This window comes from Dermacentor variabilis, chromosome 1, assembly GCF_050947875.1.
Source record: "Dermacentor variabilis isolate Ectoservices chromosome 1, ASM5094787v1, whole genome shotgun sequence".
NCBI classification, from domain to species: Eukaryota; Metazoa; Arthropoda; class Arachnida; order Ixodida; family Ixodidae; genus Dermacentor; species Dermacentor variabilis.
In genome coordinates, this window is record NC_134568.1 from 290571185 (window position 1) to 290586486 (window position 15302).

Consider the following 15302-nt stretch of genomic DNA (forward strand, 5'->3'; position numbering starts at 1 on the left):
CGATCTCGCGGCCAATACCTCGGGGCATGGGCCTCCGAGATTGCACCGTGCCGATCACACAGGAAACGTAGGAAATGGCGGTGACGCGCGCGCGACTGGTCTGCAATAATCGAGGCCGCGATAACGAGAAAGCCGAAAACGACGGCCTCATCCTCTCGCCATGCACAAGTTTGAGTGAGCACCCAACGATTACTGCGTTGCCTCACTGGCGCGTGCTCGTCGCCCAGAGGCGAAACGTGCGTGAAGCACGTGCGCGCGTGCGAGCAGGATTGCCTTCTCACGCGAAATGGCACTGACGAATAAATTAGCGAGGAGAGCACTGCGGCGTGCAAACACTGCGACGCGCGCTCGTTTGCGTCCCACCGGTCACTCCTACGAAAAAGCGCGTATCGCGCAAGGCACAAATTTGGGGCCGAAAAGAATGCCGCAGACACGGGCTGCGGTATTTGGTACGCGCGATGAGGGAAGAAGCTCGTGGAGAAGCCGCGATTAATTTCGCTCGCAGTGGCCTTGGCGGCGTGCGGCGGCCGTTTTGTCTTGGCGGCCCACGCTTCGCCAGGATGCCGAACGCAGCAGCGGACGCATTCCGGCGCGCGGCCCACAATCGGCAGCGCCCACGGGGTTCTCCTCCCTGCTTTGTTCCCCGCAATGTGGCGTGGGCAGCGGAGGTCACCTCGACGCGGCCAACGAGGGGCGAGAAGCGCCGCCGAGAAGGCCGATGCGATAGCGATCTCGGATGCGTCGCTCATTCATGGCGCCGCCGGCGCGTGATCGGCATGCCCAAAGAGAGCAGGGCGGCAGAGGCGTGTACACACACTGCCGACGGAGAAAGTGAAGCTTGTCGCGCGCTTACGCCTTCTGCGCGGCTCGTCTGGTTCGACTACAGGTAAGGCGCGCGCGCGCGCGCAGCGATTTGCCCCCGTTTTCAATTTCGAGCATCCGGAAGCAACGGTCGACGTTTAAAGTCCCTCCCCGTCGCTCTATGTTGGTGCCGGTCTCGGGGCTCGGTCAGACTAGGCAAAACCGTACATCGCTACGGTTGTTGGCGGCCCGCGCGCTGTTGTCGACGTTAGCGCCAGACTAGCAGCATTAGAACAGCGACTGAGTCGAGTGGCGTAACGAAAGAACCTCGTCAGCGCGCACGTTCAACACTACAGTTTATTTTAACCTTACTAAAGTGACGTTTTGGTATGATAGCAAGCTTTAAAATTTTAAACAGGTTCACTTGACCCTGCGCTCTGTGAAGGTTGAGGAGAGAGAGAGAACCAGCATAGCAGCTACATTTAGCACGAAAAAAAAAAAAAAAAACACGAGATAAGTACTAAGTTACACGTCCATTGTATCTTTTCTTCTTTCACGCTAAACTTGGCGGACTACCCAACTAGCTCGACCGCATACGTAATACAAACGCGTTTAGAATATTGGTGACGCAGAAGTAGAAGCGGTAGAAGGGAACAATATAGAGCGACACAATGTAAATATTGAGTTTATCTCTGCAAGATGGTGCGCACGAGATAGCGCGCAATCATGTGCACATTTAGTAAACATTGTAATCTACAGCAGTGTTTTACAAAGCTCGCACATTCAAGTGTTGACGAAGCTGCCATTTTGTCTCAAAAAGGGCATATTACTAGTGATCCTCTCCCTCGGAGCTTGGTAAATACAGGAACGGGAGGCAAAGCGCGTTGAAAGTTCCGAATAGTGGAGGCGAGCGGAGTAAGAAGGGCACGTTCTGTTGGGCGCATTGTGTCGCCGCCGCGTCGGAGGGTATACAGTGCGCCCAATGAACTGCGCGATTGAGACTCTGCGCATCTATCTTCCTCGGCGGTGGGAGCCACACCGTATCCGAAAAGCGCGACGCCGAAGAGAAATACGGAAATGCTGCGGAGAGGAAGCTACACTTACGTACGTATTTACATATGATCCGCATGACAGACAACGGACAAAGGGCGAAAACAGCCCCTGCCCCCCTATAGTATATATTCTAGTTCTTCGTTGTGCGCTGTCTACCGTACTTGAGCAACTATCGTTGCACCACGTCCTTATATATCAACTGCCGCGGTGGACGCCCAAAGAACTCTTCGCAAAAATTCTGGGTAGCATGCCGACCCACGTGCTCTTCGTGTGTACAGCGTAGCTGGACTGCCGCCGTCGCGGAAAACACGTACGCTTTAACATAGCACGCTAGCTTGACTTTAGCGCGCGAGAAAAGTGAGGGCTTCTCTTTATAACCGCCATATATAACTGCACCTTTGGGCTCGCATCTCTTCAGCTAAAACTCTCGGAAGATTCGTGCACCGCTGTGCTTGTCCGCCTCAGTCACTCGCGTGCCGCTTCAAACTCTCACCGAGTAGCCAAAAAAAAATCACCCCTATCTATAGAGCTGCTGACAGCCACCGACGGTAAATTGGCCCAGCGCCGTCATCCTGGTTGCCCTTTATAGCGATTCTAATGTGCCGAGTCAAACGCTAAAGCGAATTATAGAAAGTGGTGCGCGCTAACGAAAGTTGACTGAATTTGCGACAGATACATACAATCTAAAACGCAGGCATCGCCGTTCGCGTTTCACTTGTCTCGTAACGAGGTAAGCTGCGACCCACTGCGAACCGCTTCTTTCATGCATGTAGCTGAAGCTTGCTAGGCGAGCCCGCTGCTGCAGCCGGAGTCCGCACATTTCGAAGACGTCTTTTTGGCACGCATGCAAAGACGTTCGAACGTCGCAAGCGGGTCAGGTGCTGAACGTCCGGAGCTCCCCTGTTCCGAGTCCTTTTTTGCGCAAGACGGGATAGACGTAGCTTAATTTTTTTTGTTCTTGTGTCGTACGGCTGTGACAATTCATAATAAGAAACGAAATGATGGCTTTCAGCCCGCGAATGATCGCCGAGATAAGCTGCTTCGCTTTCAGTTCACTTTGAAAGGTGGAAATAGGTGCCAAAAATTAATACCAAACCCAATTACAAAACACGAAATAGTACTAAATAAATGGCAGTGGCGGCAGCTGTACGTACAAGGGTAGAAATTAAGAGATGTCTCGAGGATCGACGCCGAAGCCGGAAAAAAGTCTTGCCGATGATACCTTTGGTGGTAATAGGGCGACTTTCTCTGAAAACTCGTCGCCTGGTTTTAGGGCGGACTTCTGTCCGACGCTTGGAGGAAGTTTTCTGCGTTACGAGGCGCTGCCGAAGAGCTGAGAGTTCGCCTCAATTTTTTTTTTTTTTAATGTAGACTGTCATTGGTTCTGCATCGGTGAAGATTGCGCACGCGTTACTCGCGCTTTCTGCCCGCCGATATGCGCATATTGAAGAGCACCGAGCGGGAATTTGTGCATTGAAGCAAACGCCAATGACGCGGCATATTTTTTTCTTCCTGGCGTCTGACTGGATGGGCTTATGAACTCCGGCTCCCGGATGCCTATGCTGCCGGTGACGTAGACTGCCGTTGAGAGGCTGTAAATGTTTAACATTAGTGGCCTCTCGAATACAGATACGCAAGTCCTTACATTATGGAAGACCGTAGATTTTTCTTGTTTAGTGCACTACTAAGAACGTATACAGGAGCAGGGGCGCGATTGGAGGGTGGAAGTCGGCGCGGCCTATAGCCGATCGCGCGCTCCGAACAACGATCCCTGATCGCACCCTAGGGTGTCATTTCTTGTTCCCTTTGATATTGATGCGTCAGTGTACACCCGTTAGCAAAATTATACGGACCAGGGATTGCGCGATAAAATTGATTGTCTGCTCTGTCTGTGAATGCAATTTGAAATTAAAGACTGCAGTCCAAACTTCGCATTACGAATTGTATAGTGCACTCGTCAGTTTCCGTTTGTGTGTTAATTACGAAGAAATTCTGTTTCCTCGGCGGCCCTGTGGTTCGTATACTTTTGCTCACGGGTGTTGTGCCCGGCGGTCCTTCAGAGAGGGGGACGCTCGGAAACAGTGAGAGACTTGGGCATGCAAAGACGCTACCATATATGCACCAATAGTTGGAGCCGTATTGTAAAACCCAACGATTTACCTTTTCTTGAATATAATCCTTTTTTTTTCATTCTCTTAAACATCGTCCGGAACCCTTTCTCCCGACCCCACTGTTTGTCGGGGGTCCATGCGGCACACAGCCTAGGATACAGCCGATGGATCAGAGCGTTGCCGGCGCCGAATAGCGGAAAGAGCAAGACTAGCTCCGCTATTCGACAATCTCTGAACCGGGTCGTGCCCCGTGTGTACGCTAGAACGAGTCTTATCTGATCGCTTCAAGGCTCACTCACACTAGGCCGACCCGACACCGATTTCGGTCTGCCGACTGTCGGCGACAGCGTTTTTTCCTTCGTGTCGGCACCTCTGTCACACTGTATCGACGCCAAGTTCTTCGCCAACCGTCGGCATATTGTTCGGCGTTGGCAGAGGCGCCGACACGAAGGAAAAAAACGCTGTCGCCGACAGTCGACAGACCGAAATCGGTGTCGGGTCGGCCTAGTGTGAGTGAGCCTTTACTGAACGCCGTTGCTGTGTGGAAGATCGGCGGCGCTTTGTCGTTTGCTAGATAGAGCGAATAAAGGAAGAAGAAAAAGGGTGGCGGTGTTATGCAACTATTGGCGCTCCTTATCGCGTAGCGTCTACTGAAAAATTAGGCATCCACTGTAAGTGCAGCTCTTCTCACAACGGTCGCGATGCTTTTGAGCCGTCGCGTCTGAAACAGCCAACTTTGCCGTCACCACTTACGGCGGGTGCTTCCTTTTCGGGAGCTTTTTCAACACGCATTCAACGTGATTCTGTCGGCAGGTTAGTCAACTCGCTGACGAAAGTGACCTGAGATGTCAGTTTCCTTTATTAATTTGGTCCCTGGCAAACACGAGGCCTTTCAACGCTCTCACTACCGGGTCTGGGTTGATGGAGCCTTGAGCCAGTAAAGCTTTGTCGTGCTTACCTTCTCTCTTGCTTATTCTACACTGTTGGCAGATATGGAAGTGCTGAAGGAGGTGATATTTTGTTGTGGACATCTGACTGCTAGGTTATTATTCCTGCCACTCGTGTTCTAACTTGCTGTTCTCAAAGGGCAGAAACGGTGCCTCACTTTGAGTCCAGCGCTGCCTCGGTCCCGATTCGACTGTAATCAACCGTCGACTACCCTTCTTCACGAGTTGTGGCTTACCTTGTACTTCAACATGATCCAGCGACTTTGCCATCATTGAGCCCCGCGTACTGACCCGGGGCTGCCCCATCAAGCGCTACAGCACCGTTTCCCGCCGTCGGCCTGCGCCGAGCGCTGCCTGGCGGCCTCCCCGTTACGCAGGCGCGTCCCGCTCGTCGGATGCGCCGGTTCCTCGGCAGCCAAGGCCGCTGGGCTCCTTCCTCGAACGGACCGCGAGCCGACCGGCGCGGATTTCACACGGAGCCGCACTTTCCCCCTCGCCGCCCAAGAGCGTGACTCAGGAGAGAGCGAACCACTTTCCCCGAAGGCACATCCCTGATGTCATCGCCGCTCAGAAACTGTTCCGCCGGTGGGCGCGCAATTGGGCTTTCCGGTTCACCTGCTGTTCGCGTGCGCAAGAGGCGAAAAAGCGCCGCAACCGCTCATGACGACGGCCAGGCAACCAAATCACTGCCGAAAGAAAAACCGTTGAGGAGCTCGATTTCTTTCTTTTCCGTGACTCAAAGGGGACTTGAGTCACAGCCCGATGACCATCGCCGTCGAGCAGCGCCCGCAGTACAGCGCCTGGTTTCTGAGTGAACCAGCTTGTTTACAGGCGGCGACAAATCCGCGCGCGCGACGACAGGCCACTCTAGAATGTTGGTCACGTAGCCCGTCGGCGGCGGTTATCGGCTTCGCGCGCGCTGCCTACACGCCACTGCGGTCGGCAGCAGTGTGTGCGTGCGCGCTTCTGTCTCGAGGAGCGCGTCGCAACGCGAGGGCATGTGTGCGGGCGCGGCGAGAAATTCCAGCGCCGTGTAGCTTCCGCCTCCACTTTCTCCGTGCGATTTACTTTCATTCGCTGCACTCGGCGATAGTGAGGTGGAAAACGGGCGGGGTTTGTCGCGAACGACATTCAATTTTTTTTTTCTTAAATGAAGTAATACGTGAGATCGAATTTATGCACGAGGACGTGGAGATGCCTTGTATTCATATCCTGTCTGCGCAGTTTGTTGAATTGCGCTTCGCCGTCGTCCAGCAGCGGTGACCAAAGCGTTACTGGTGGAGGGCGGCGAGACAGGTGCGGCCCCGGAATGGCAACCCAACTAATATGGCGCAAATCGGTGACGCCGTTGCCCCCCTCCACTTTGACGCTGTATGCTGTGACTAAGCAAGTACGCGTGCGGTGCGTCGGCATTGCCTCAGCTTTTCGAGGCGCGCGTGGTGGACCGGTTTATAAGGGCTTCCTGCGAGCTGACCCGCCGGGGCAAAGCAATCCCTCGCTGCAAGAACTCGGGTGCGTGCGGTACCAGCCCCGGCGCTCGTGCGCGTACGTAGTTTGTTTTCACGCTTCCCAGCGGCTCTCTCGCAAGAGCCTGCAATGCTGACCGCCGCCGTGGCTGTGTAGTACGTGGCTTCAATGGCTCGGTCGCAATCATCGCCGCGGCCTTTCGCTCGCCCGATATTCTGCGCTGTTAACATCGCGAGAAGCGCTCCCCGAGGTCTTTGTTGCCTCCCAGCGCCTCGCCATTGTTTTGCTTATTGAGCGTAACTTAAACGAATTGCGGTTTTCTCTATGCGCTGTCGTGAATGCTTTGTTCGCAATGTGCGCAAACTGCAGCTTTAAACGATGCTGAAACTACGCATTGCGACAAAATCGCTCGTGTTTGACGCGTGAAGAGTCTAGTTCGTGCATGCGCGGCTCTTCTCACCCGTAAAATTGTGGCTGTGCCGCGTCCCCGCAACGATGACCCTGAGCGTCGTACTCCAAAGCGCCAGAGCTAAACCTGCGACTGCCCAGTTGCGCATGCAATGTATTGAACGCGCCTCTTAGAAACGTGCGCAAATCAAGGACAACGCACGTGCGTCTATGAGCGAGTGTCTTTCGGATGCCAGGGTAAACCGAGATGAATTAAGCCCCTGTCGCTTCGTGGAGAGTGAACACCTCGGTAATTTCAGCGTAAGCGTTGAGATTTGGCAGGAATAGCGATATTAACGAGTAGGCCAGTTGCGCCACAGACGTCGATTGTTCCGCCCGCCGTGGCGAGTATTGTAACGCAATTTTAGCTCTCCCCTTAACTGACGAAGGAGATTTCCAATCCCACTGTTCTTCACGTTTAAACCATCGTTGCCGTCCAGAATATTTGCATATAAATGTAAGTCATCCGGTGTGGTTACGAGGTACCCTGTCAATGAAATATCTGCGTAACGGTGCGAGGTTGCCGCATCGTTACCCATTTCTGCCGTGGGGGGGGGGGGGGGGGGGGGCAGTGCGCGGCCGCACCGCAGACGTCCGGCGACAGACACGCACCGCGACGATGTGGCTGGGCGAGGGGAGACGCTGGGCGTGCCCGCACGGGCCTTGGCTCGCGTCCAGCGAAGCAGCACCTGGGAACAGCTTTCAAAGCTCGTCGACTGGAACCTTCCTCAAATCGATGAGCACGAGGAAAAGAGAACAAAACCCGCCGACCGAGAGGGGAGCAAAGAAAAACGACCAAAGAGAGGAACAGAAACGCGAGCCGGCCAGGTAAGAGGCCGGCTTAAACTGGAAGAGTTGGAAAGCGTCCGGGACCTTGGGCCATCAAGAGTGAAAGTTTTCGTGATATGGTTTCTCGACTCCGAGAAATGCGTATTTACATCGTTCGGCGGCGGCGACCAAGGTCACGGCGCTGCTCTCCTTCGTGCGGGGAGGGGGTCTCGCCCGCCGCCGAGCGATTTCTGGAACGGCGCTTTCTGCTCTGCCGCGCTCCACGTCTTGTGCGTCGCAGGGATGATGCGCGTTTTCCTGCACTCGGATCGGCGTCGCATTTCGCCCAGTCGTTTACCGCGATTGGCTGCCGCATGGACAAGTTCGCCCTGCGGACTTTCACGAAGGGAAAGCGTCACGCCATCGTGTAGCGTAAAAGGTCAACAAAGCGGCGTCGCAATGGGAGCCTCTCCGGGACCCACTTCTCTGGCAGCGCATCTTCGGCGTTCGTGATCGCGGTAGCACGGTTCCAGACGGCGCGCGTGCTTCTCAAACGAAGCGTAATGAGGACTGCGACCGAGGCTTTGTTCGCGACCAAGGTCAGAGAACCGATGCTGTTTGTCAATTCGTGAGGTGCGCGAGGCGAAAGGCGCCCGGAGGCCGAACGCGAGTCTAAAACAATTACCGAGCGCGCTGCGGTGAACCCCCACCCCTTTCTTTCGGCGACCGGGTGCAGTGCACGCGAGCGGCCCGTCGTCGCAGAAGGCCACCCCAGCAACGGCGGAACGGCACAATGCGGTGGTCACGAGGCCTCTTCTCTCTGGGTTACCACGCGCCTAAATGCGTCCAATTAGCGGGACTAAATAGGCCACTCACTGTCGCAGATGCCGGGCTCACTCATTGTTGCGTGGTTGAATGGATCGCCACCAAGCTGCGCGCGATTATTAAACGCGTTACCCCGTGATTTCTTTTTCTCGGTCAAAGGCTCCTTGCTTCTGGAGGCCCGGGAAAGTTGCCATCGCTGCTTGCGTCAACAGCAAAAGACGCGGCCGCCCAGCATGCTGTGCCAGTGCCAAACAGTGGGCGAGTTCGCGCTGACAACCGCTGCGCGTCATCGATATTTAAATTCACCGAAGTGATGACTATATTTACCCGAATTCTCTTCCTGTATAAAAAAATGGGGGCACTCTTCCTTGCCTGAGGGAAACCTACACATGCCTTGGGCTCATAACTTGTCTTGCCTTCTGGTGACGGGAGTGCACATGCACCTGGAAGCCGGAAGAAATTCTCTGTACGAGGCATCATAAAGCAACCAACAGTGAAGCACAGCAGCAGGCCTGTGTTCTGTCGAAAAACAGTGGCGGAGAATGAGGTCCAGGCAAGAGACAGTTTAACGTTAGCTTAATAGCAGGGTTAAAGAGCCCTTCACCAGGTCTGGCCATTTTGAGCTGACAAGCGCCGTGTATACAATGCGCGCTAACGATCGTTTCTGCTAAGTATTACATCGCTACGCGCCGCGGAAAGAGCTGACATTTTAAACCGAACGCCGTTCGCCCTTCTCGCGGGCGCCGCGCTACCGGCCGGAGAGTCGACGTAAATCGCACAAGTGCGCCTACGTACATCGCACTGCTGTGACGTCGCTCGTAGTGACACGTGACTTCGATAATTATTCAATTCAACACTTGTTATTTGTGTCAGATGTTGCTTCAATAGACAAATTAGAGTTTAGAGAAATAATAAAACACACAAAGCGAATGTCTGCGTGTTCTTGTTTTACTTCGCACCGCCGCAAGAGAGATGTATTTCCATTTTGTCTGCTTGTTCCCACCTCGTGCAGTCGCGCGCGCAGACAACAAAAGTATGTCATTTTCTGCCACGGATGAAGGAAACTCAGGAGAAACCCCGACGTCACTCTTTGTGAAGCTAAAGTGAAGCCGGAAGTTGGCGTTGCTCCGCCTATCGGGCCAGCTCTCCTCTCTTGTTTACATTTCCCGCGAAACCACGCCGCGCTGCGCGCAACCGTGCTGCTCGGACCCGCGCGCTCCGTAGCAATACTAAACAATCGTTAGCACGTTAGCATGATTCCGCCAAAGAGGACAAAATTTCCCGCGGATATTCCATCGTCCATTGTCATTGCCGTGGCGCGGTACATTGCGTACAGCGTTGCATGCGCGTTCATTTCACGAACTTTAGTTCCTCCTGTCCCACCTGGCCACAGCAACATCCGGGAGAGCACGTTCCAGATAACGCAGCGCAACAAAACTCGGAGACCAACGCAAACCTGCCCGCACGGCGCCTTTGTCCACGGTACGAAACCTACGGAGCAACACGTGTGAGCGCGCACAACCAAAACAGAGCCGCCATTGTGGCCCGAAAGGCGTGGCCGCTACGGCAAAGAAATAAAAAAATCAACAAAAAAAGAGGAGAACCTACTACGTCACTTCCCCCACACTTTTCTCCTAGCGCGCGGAGGGGGTAGGGCCTCTCCTCAGTTTCCTTCCTCCATGTTTTCTGCCATGCTTCAGCACGCGATCACGCTCTATGGACCGCTTGTCTGATTCAGAAGCGCGTAGCACTGACTTATGCCGCTAGTCAGGTGTTCTCAAGCACAGCGTGCAAAATCCTGTGCTGCGCGAAACGAGACAAACGCAACAGCTCGCGCGCGACGCCGTCAGCGGAATTGCGCCGCGCAGCAAGAGAGCAACTAAAGAAAAAATGAAGGCGGGACTCGTGACGTATGTGTCACGCGATCCACGAGCTCCAGTATGGGAGAACGCAGGGAAGGAATTTCGTGGCACTTAAATATTTCTGTCTCGGCTAAAAATGAACCAATTCGAAAAATTCTTGCGGCAGAACGCTCCCTAGAGGGAACGTAACAACTTCCAGGGTATAATCGAAATAACCTATGTGGCGTGGTGAGGGATCCTTTACTGAAAATAGCTTTACCTTTCCGCAAACGAACTTTGCAGAAATGGGAGCTTTAGTATAGCGTGATAGAGTAGTTTACGTGTGGGATGCTATTCGGTTACTCTTTAGATTTCGCATACATAGTGATTCTGTCTATTCGCCAAGCTTTGCGTGTCCGTCCGAACAGTGCGAGAGGCATTGCAATGAAAGCCGGGAGCGTGTTGTATTTGTAGTTTGCCTGTCTGCCGATCCGCGGCAAAATCAGTGCAAGCTGTCGACCATGGCCTCCGAGATGTGCTTATTGCAGAGGCCATATGCCTTCGCACCTATCTCCAGACATCGCCGATAGGTGGCGCTACCATCCCGAAAGAGATGACCAGAGGCGATTGGAGGATTGGTGGAAGTTGGGAAACGACAAAAAAAGGGAGACGTACAAAAGCACAGTTGGCAATAGCGGACCAGAAAATTTGGTTGTGGGAGTTCATAGTTGTTGTTTCTTTTTGTTTAACCTAGGTAGGACATTAGGCAGTATAATAAGAGCTTGGTGGCGCAACCCACCACCCCGTTCCAAAGGGGACGCTCATAACATCCATCCACCCATCCATCCATCCATCTCTCTCGTTTGGCTTCGACGCGTTTGAAACGACAAGCGGTCTAAAAAAAATCCGCAAGGAATCGAAGCGGCCTGAGACTCGGCGAAAGTCGTTTAGTGATTTGCTACGAACGAAGTGAATATACTACAAAAGCAACGCCAAATTCAATTCGAAGTGGGTGGCCGTGACCGCCGCCATCTTTAAGGTACACTGCGTCCGCTATTCCGCTAAGCCTCCTATTCCACTGTTCATAACACTTCTACTTAGAATTCAACATCTTTCAACATCGTTTGTCACTGACGCGTCGCAAGGAGCTCAAGTACATAACACACCTGAACAGGACACCTCAACAGAAGAACATTGCGCACTCAATATGGTTGACAAATGCTTCGACACACACTTCCGACTTTACTCAACGACCTCGCCTTACGAAGAACAGATCTTCTATCCTTGCAAAACTACTTCCAGTCAAACTAATTCGTGTTCTTTATTGCATATGCTATGCTGTAATGGCCTTTTTTTTTCTCTGCCCCCCCCCCCTATTTTTTTTAGTTTGCGCTGGACTAAATATAGTGCTATGTTACGTTGTTTTTTTTTCCTTTTTCAGGTTCTGTATCATAAAGATGATTTAATAAATCTATAATGCTCATGTGTAAATTCAGTAGCTCATGGCATACACACACTACTTGTTTCTGTAATTAATAAAATGTATTACTTTTAATGTACCAACACACATTAAAATATGAAGCTTCACGGGCAACGCGGAGCACCATGGCCTTTCACCGTACCATCGGACAAGAAAGTTTACAGAACACTTAAGTGGGCAAAAGCCGAGTAAAGGAAACGTCACTGCTTCGTCAACCAACAACGCGATAAGCAAGTTTCTTTTTAATAAGTTTCGTAAGCGATGTTGCGCAATCCCTGTCAGCTTGCCCAGACGCGAAGATACGGTTTTTGCATGGGTCCCAAGTTGCGTTGACACTTCATAGAAAGTGTTTGCGCCGAGTTGTGCCGAGACCAGGCGAACTTCGGTTTTCATTAAATGCATTTTTCTCTTTCATGTTGAGAGCTTCCGAGTTTGACCGGCAAAGCTTCAGGCTGGTTAAAATACATGCAAGTTAACTGTGCTACATGTGCAAGTGTATAGCTGTGTTGTCTACGTCATAACACGACGTGCTTCAGGACCACGGTTGTTTCGCCGTGCGTTGTCGCAGTACGGAGAATACTACAAAGTGTATTTGCATATAACTTTTGCTTTGGAGTAGCTGGAAGTATTATGAAATAAATAAATCGGCAGGTAATCGACGGCGTTCTGCATGTGTATAGCTCGGATCCGCCATTTTGGCAAGTAAGCAATTCCGTTGACCTCTTTACACTAGCAACAATTTCGTGACATTTTTCCCCAAATATTTCGCCAAATATCACTTCCCCGCGTAATTTACTCCGGCGTTGCGCGATGAATGCATAGTGGGAGAATGATGCATGGAACGGGAGTGCACGAGTGCCGATTAAGAGACATTACCTCTTGTGAGACAGTTTAATGTGCGTTCGAGCAGCCAATGTTCACACGGTACATCCCTGTGCGTGTGTGTGCAGTGTATTTTCAAGACCACGACGCGCGCTTTATTCGCCTAGTCGTTTACTGTAGGTTGAGAGACTGTAGTGTTCCGACCGACGCGTACACAAGTCGCTCGGTCACTAAAGCGCGAGACAGAATGGTGCGCGCGACATCGGACGCGCGTTTACTGAAACTCGCCGAGAAGAGCACTGCACCGGTGCCGCACCGTGCAGCAGACGGTGTAGGCTGGAACGCGCGCAGCCTGCCACTGTCGATCCGCCAAACCCGGCGGAGCCAGTCAGTCAGTCGGGCGAGCGAGGCGCTATTAACCTCGTCGCCGGGGCATCAAGTGAGCGTATGCGCAGACCTCGATTCCTCGGCGGGAGCTCCTTTTCGGCGCACCAGTGAGTCTCGCAATGACCGATGGCAGGCGCCGGGTCACGGGGTCGGCGGAAGATTAAATTATTGCGTTGCCGACAGCAACCGAAGCCTCCCCCTCGCTCGCCACAACCGCGCGGGCGAAGGCGTCCCCGTTTCGCGGATCCATCGCGGAGACTGCGCACAAGTCGTCGGGGCGGGCTATCGCCATTCCTGCCCGCTGCTTCGACCGTGGTCCGTTCCCAGGCTTAGGAGGAATGCGCCAACCATTCGCTGGGGCGCTTATGCCCAACCGAAAGTTGATACCGATGTTTTGAACAATGTGTGTCTCTCTCTTCATGTGCCAATGCCCGTAATGACACATGTGACAGATGGCACCAACAGAACCAGTTGTGTGCGTCATGCTTTGAGCGGGCTGAAGTGTTCTGGTCCTTCGCCAACCGTGGTACAGCTAAAGCGCATTGCAAGCACGCGGAGATCAAACCCGTGGCGCTGCCCGTGCTCGGTTGCAGAGCGTCATCGGCGGTGAAGCACGGCAGCATGTGCAAGGAAGGCTGTAAGCACATTGTGCAACGGCATAGTGCTGTGCTCCAGCGTTCCGGGCGCCGCGCGTCGACCACGGATCGTGCCTTTTCCGCCCAGGGTGAGAAATATCGGAGACGTTGATGCCAGGGGAAAGCCGACTGCGTTAGGACTGGCGAGCTTGGAAGTGTGCGCGCTGCGTGTCCAGGTCTTTGGCTGTCTTGGCGATGCACCGGCAAGACGGTGATTGCCGGGGCCACTGCGGCGCCGTTCAAACGGGCCGCAGCCTGCCTCGCAGTTTGCCTTCCGCGTTTCCTTCGGCGTTTCGCTCGAGGCGGAAGCTTCCGCGTGCGCGGGCGCTGTTCCGAGCCTGTTTGCTGTGGGCGTTCCCGGCGGCGTTTGCATACCGGAGATTTACCGAACGCGGGGCCGCGCACGTACCATGGGTGACGCGACCCGCGGGGCAAACAGGAGCGCCCGCGCCGTAGAAGGCCGCTTCTTTGCAATGCTGAGGTGCACACACACACGTGGGTCGTCACGTGCCCTGAGGCGAACATCACGGGACGGTCCATTTTGCTGGTAGACTGCCATTCTTTCCCTCGGTGAAGGCCGGCAGCGCTGCTCGTGTATGGTAAGTCGCGGAGTAGAGTAAATGAGACGCACTGGAACACGTTCCCTGATGGGACACCGTCCCAGTGCTGCGCATATGTGGGGACGGCGAAACTCTTATTAGCCAGCAGCTTTACTGATTCGTATTAGATGCGTTGCTCATAGAGCGTGGAGGGAGGAGGGGGTGGATGGATGCCACATTCTGCTGGCCAAAATTGAATCCTTATGAAGGCGTGGGGATGAAAACAATATTTTGATGTCAAAAATGCGTACAGGTGTTAACATTTTTATATTGATCTCGGATAGGGACACTAAACTGGAATATTAATCGGTATCGCTTAATTATGCTTCTGCAATAGCAAAACAGCCAGTTTTACCGCAGAAGGAGGCTCGGTAATGCCAGGAAAGACGGAAAGAACTTGTAGTGATGCCAGACGTTCTCGCATTAAATCCAGGTAACTACACGAATTTAGATAGCGTTTGCTAGGACAAGTTACTAGTTTATCGATAACCAAGAATTACATGTGCACAGGAATGACGATGCGACCCTGCGGGGCTGAAAGCAGCTATAGGCTGCTGGGGCAAAACCCATTGCCACCCTCTTCAGGTCTTTGTCCGGACACTCTACGTAGAAAGTTATGAGTACATTTTCTGCGCAGGAATGATCCACCCATACGATCTCAAACCGGTGACGTCACACTAACGTAGACTTCAACTTCATTCCGCCAAACACATGAACACCGAGTAGTCGTGCTTGGTGTCCTGTGAAGAGCATAGGAAACAGAGCTGCAATCTGATGAACTGAGCCGCAACAGGGAGCAGCCGGCATGACCCCCTCTCCGCAAATACCTGCTTGCTTTCCGGCAAGGAAGTATCTCGCACCTCTCGGTGTAAAACTGCCTTCGCCGGCGTCAGACCAGCGGCTTGCGTGCACGTTACACGTCCCGTGCCATTTGTTGCGCCTTTCTGGCGCCACCTGCAGGCGGTGCCGAGTGGTATGCAGTCTGTATGCGGCGCGGTCAATTAGTCAGCGCTGATTAGCAGATTTGTCCAATACTGCGGCGTGTGGCTGTGTGGCGCGGTTGGTGGCTCTGTCGTTTGGTGACTACCTCACGTTAAACGGCTTCGGGCGGGAAGTTCC

At 53.3% G+C, this 15302-nt stretch overlaps 2 protein-coding genes across 4 annotated transcripts in view; one reads left to right on the forward strand and one right to left on the reverse strand.

Annotated features, from left to right (window-relative positions):
- LOC142567151 (uncharacterized) overlaps window positions 1-5435 on the reverse strand; it is a 399588-nt gene extending 394153 nt beyond the window's left edge. The window contains exon 1 of one of the 2 annotated variants that reach the window (XR_012825178.1): window positions 5149-5435. Coding sequence is in view for 1 of the 2 variants with exons in the window: in XM_075677821.1 (XP_075533936.1) it covers window positions 5149-5163 (15 nt within the window). In the remaining variant the exon portion in view is untranslated. The remainder of the gene's footprint in view (window positions 1-5148) is intronic. The other variant, XM_075677821.1, reaches the window with a different exon arrangement.
- LOC142567125 (uncharacterized) overlaps window positions 1-15302 on the forward strand; it is a 125499-nt gene that overhangs the window by 98791 nt on the left and 11406 nt on the right. The window lies entirely within an intron of this gene.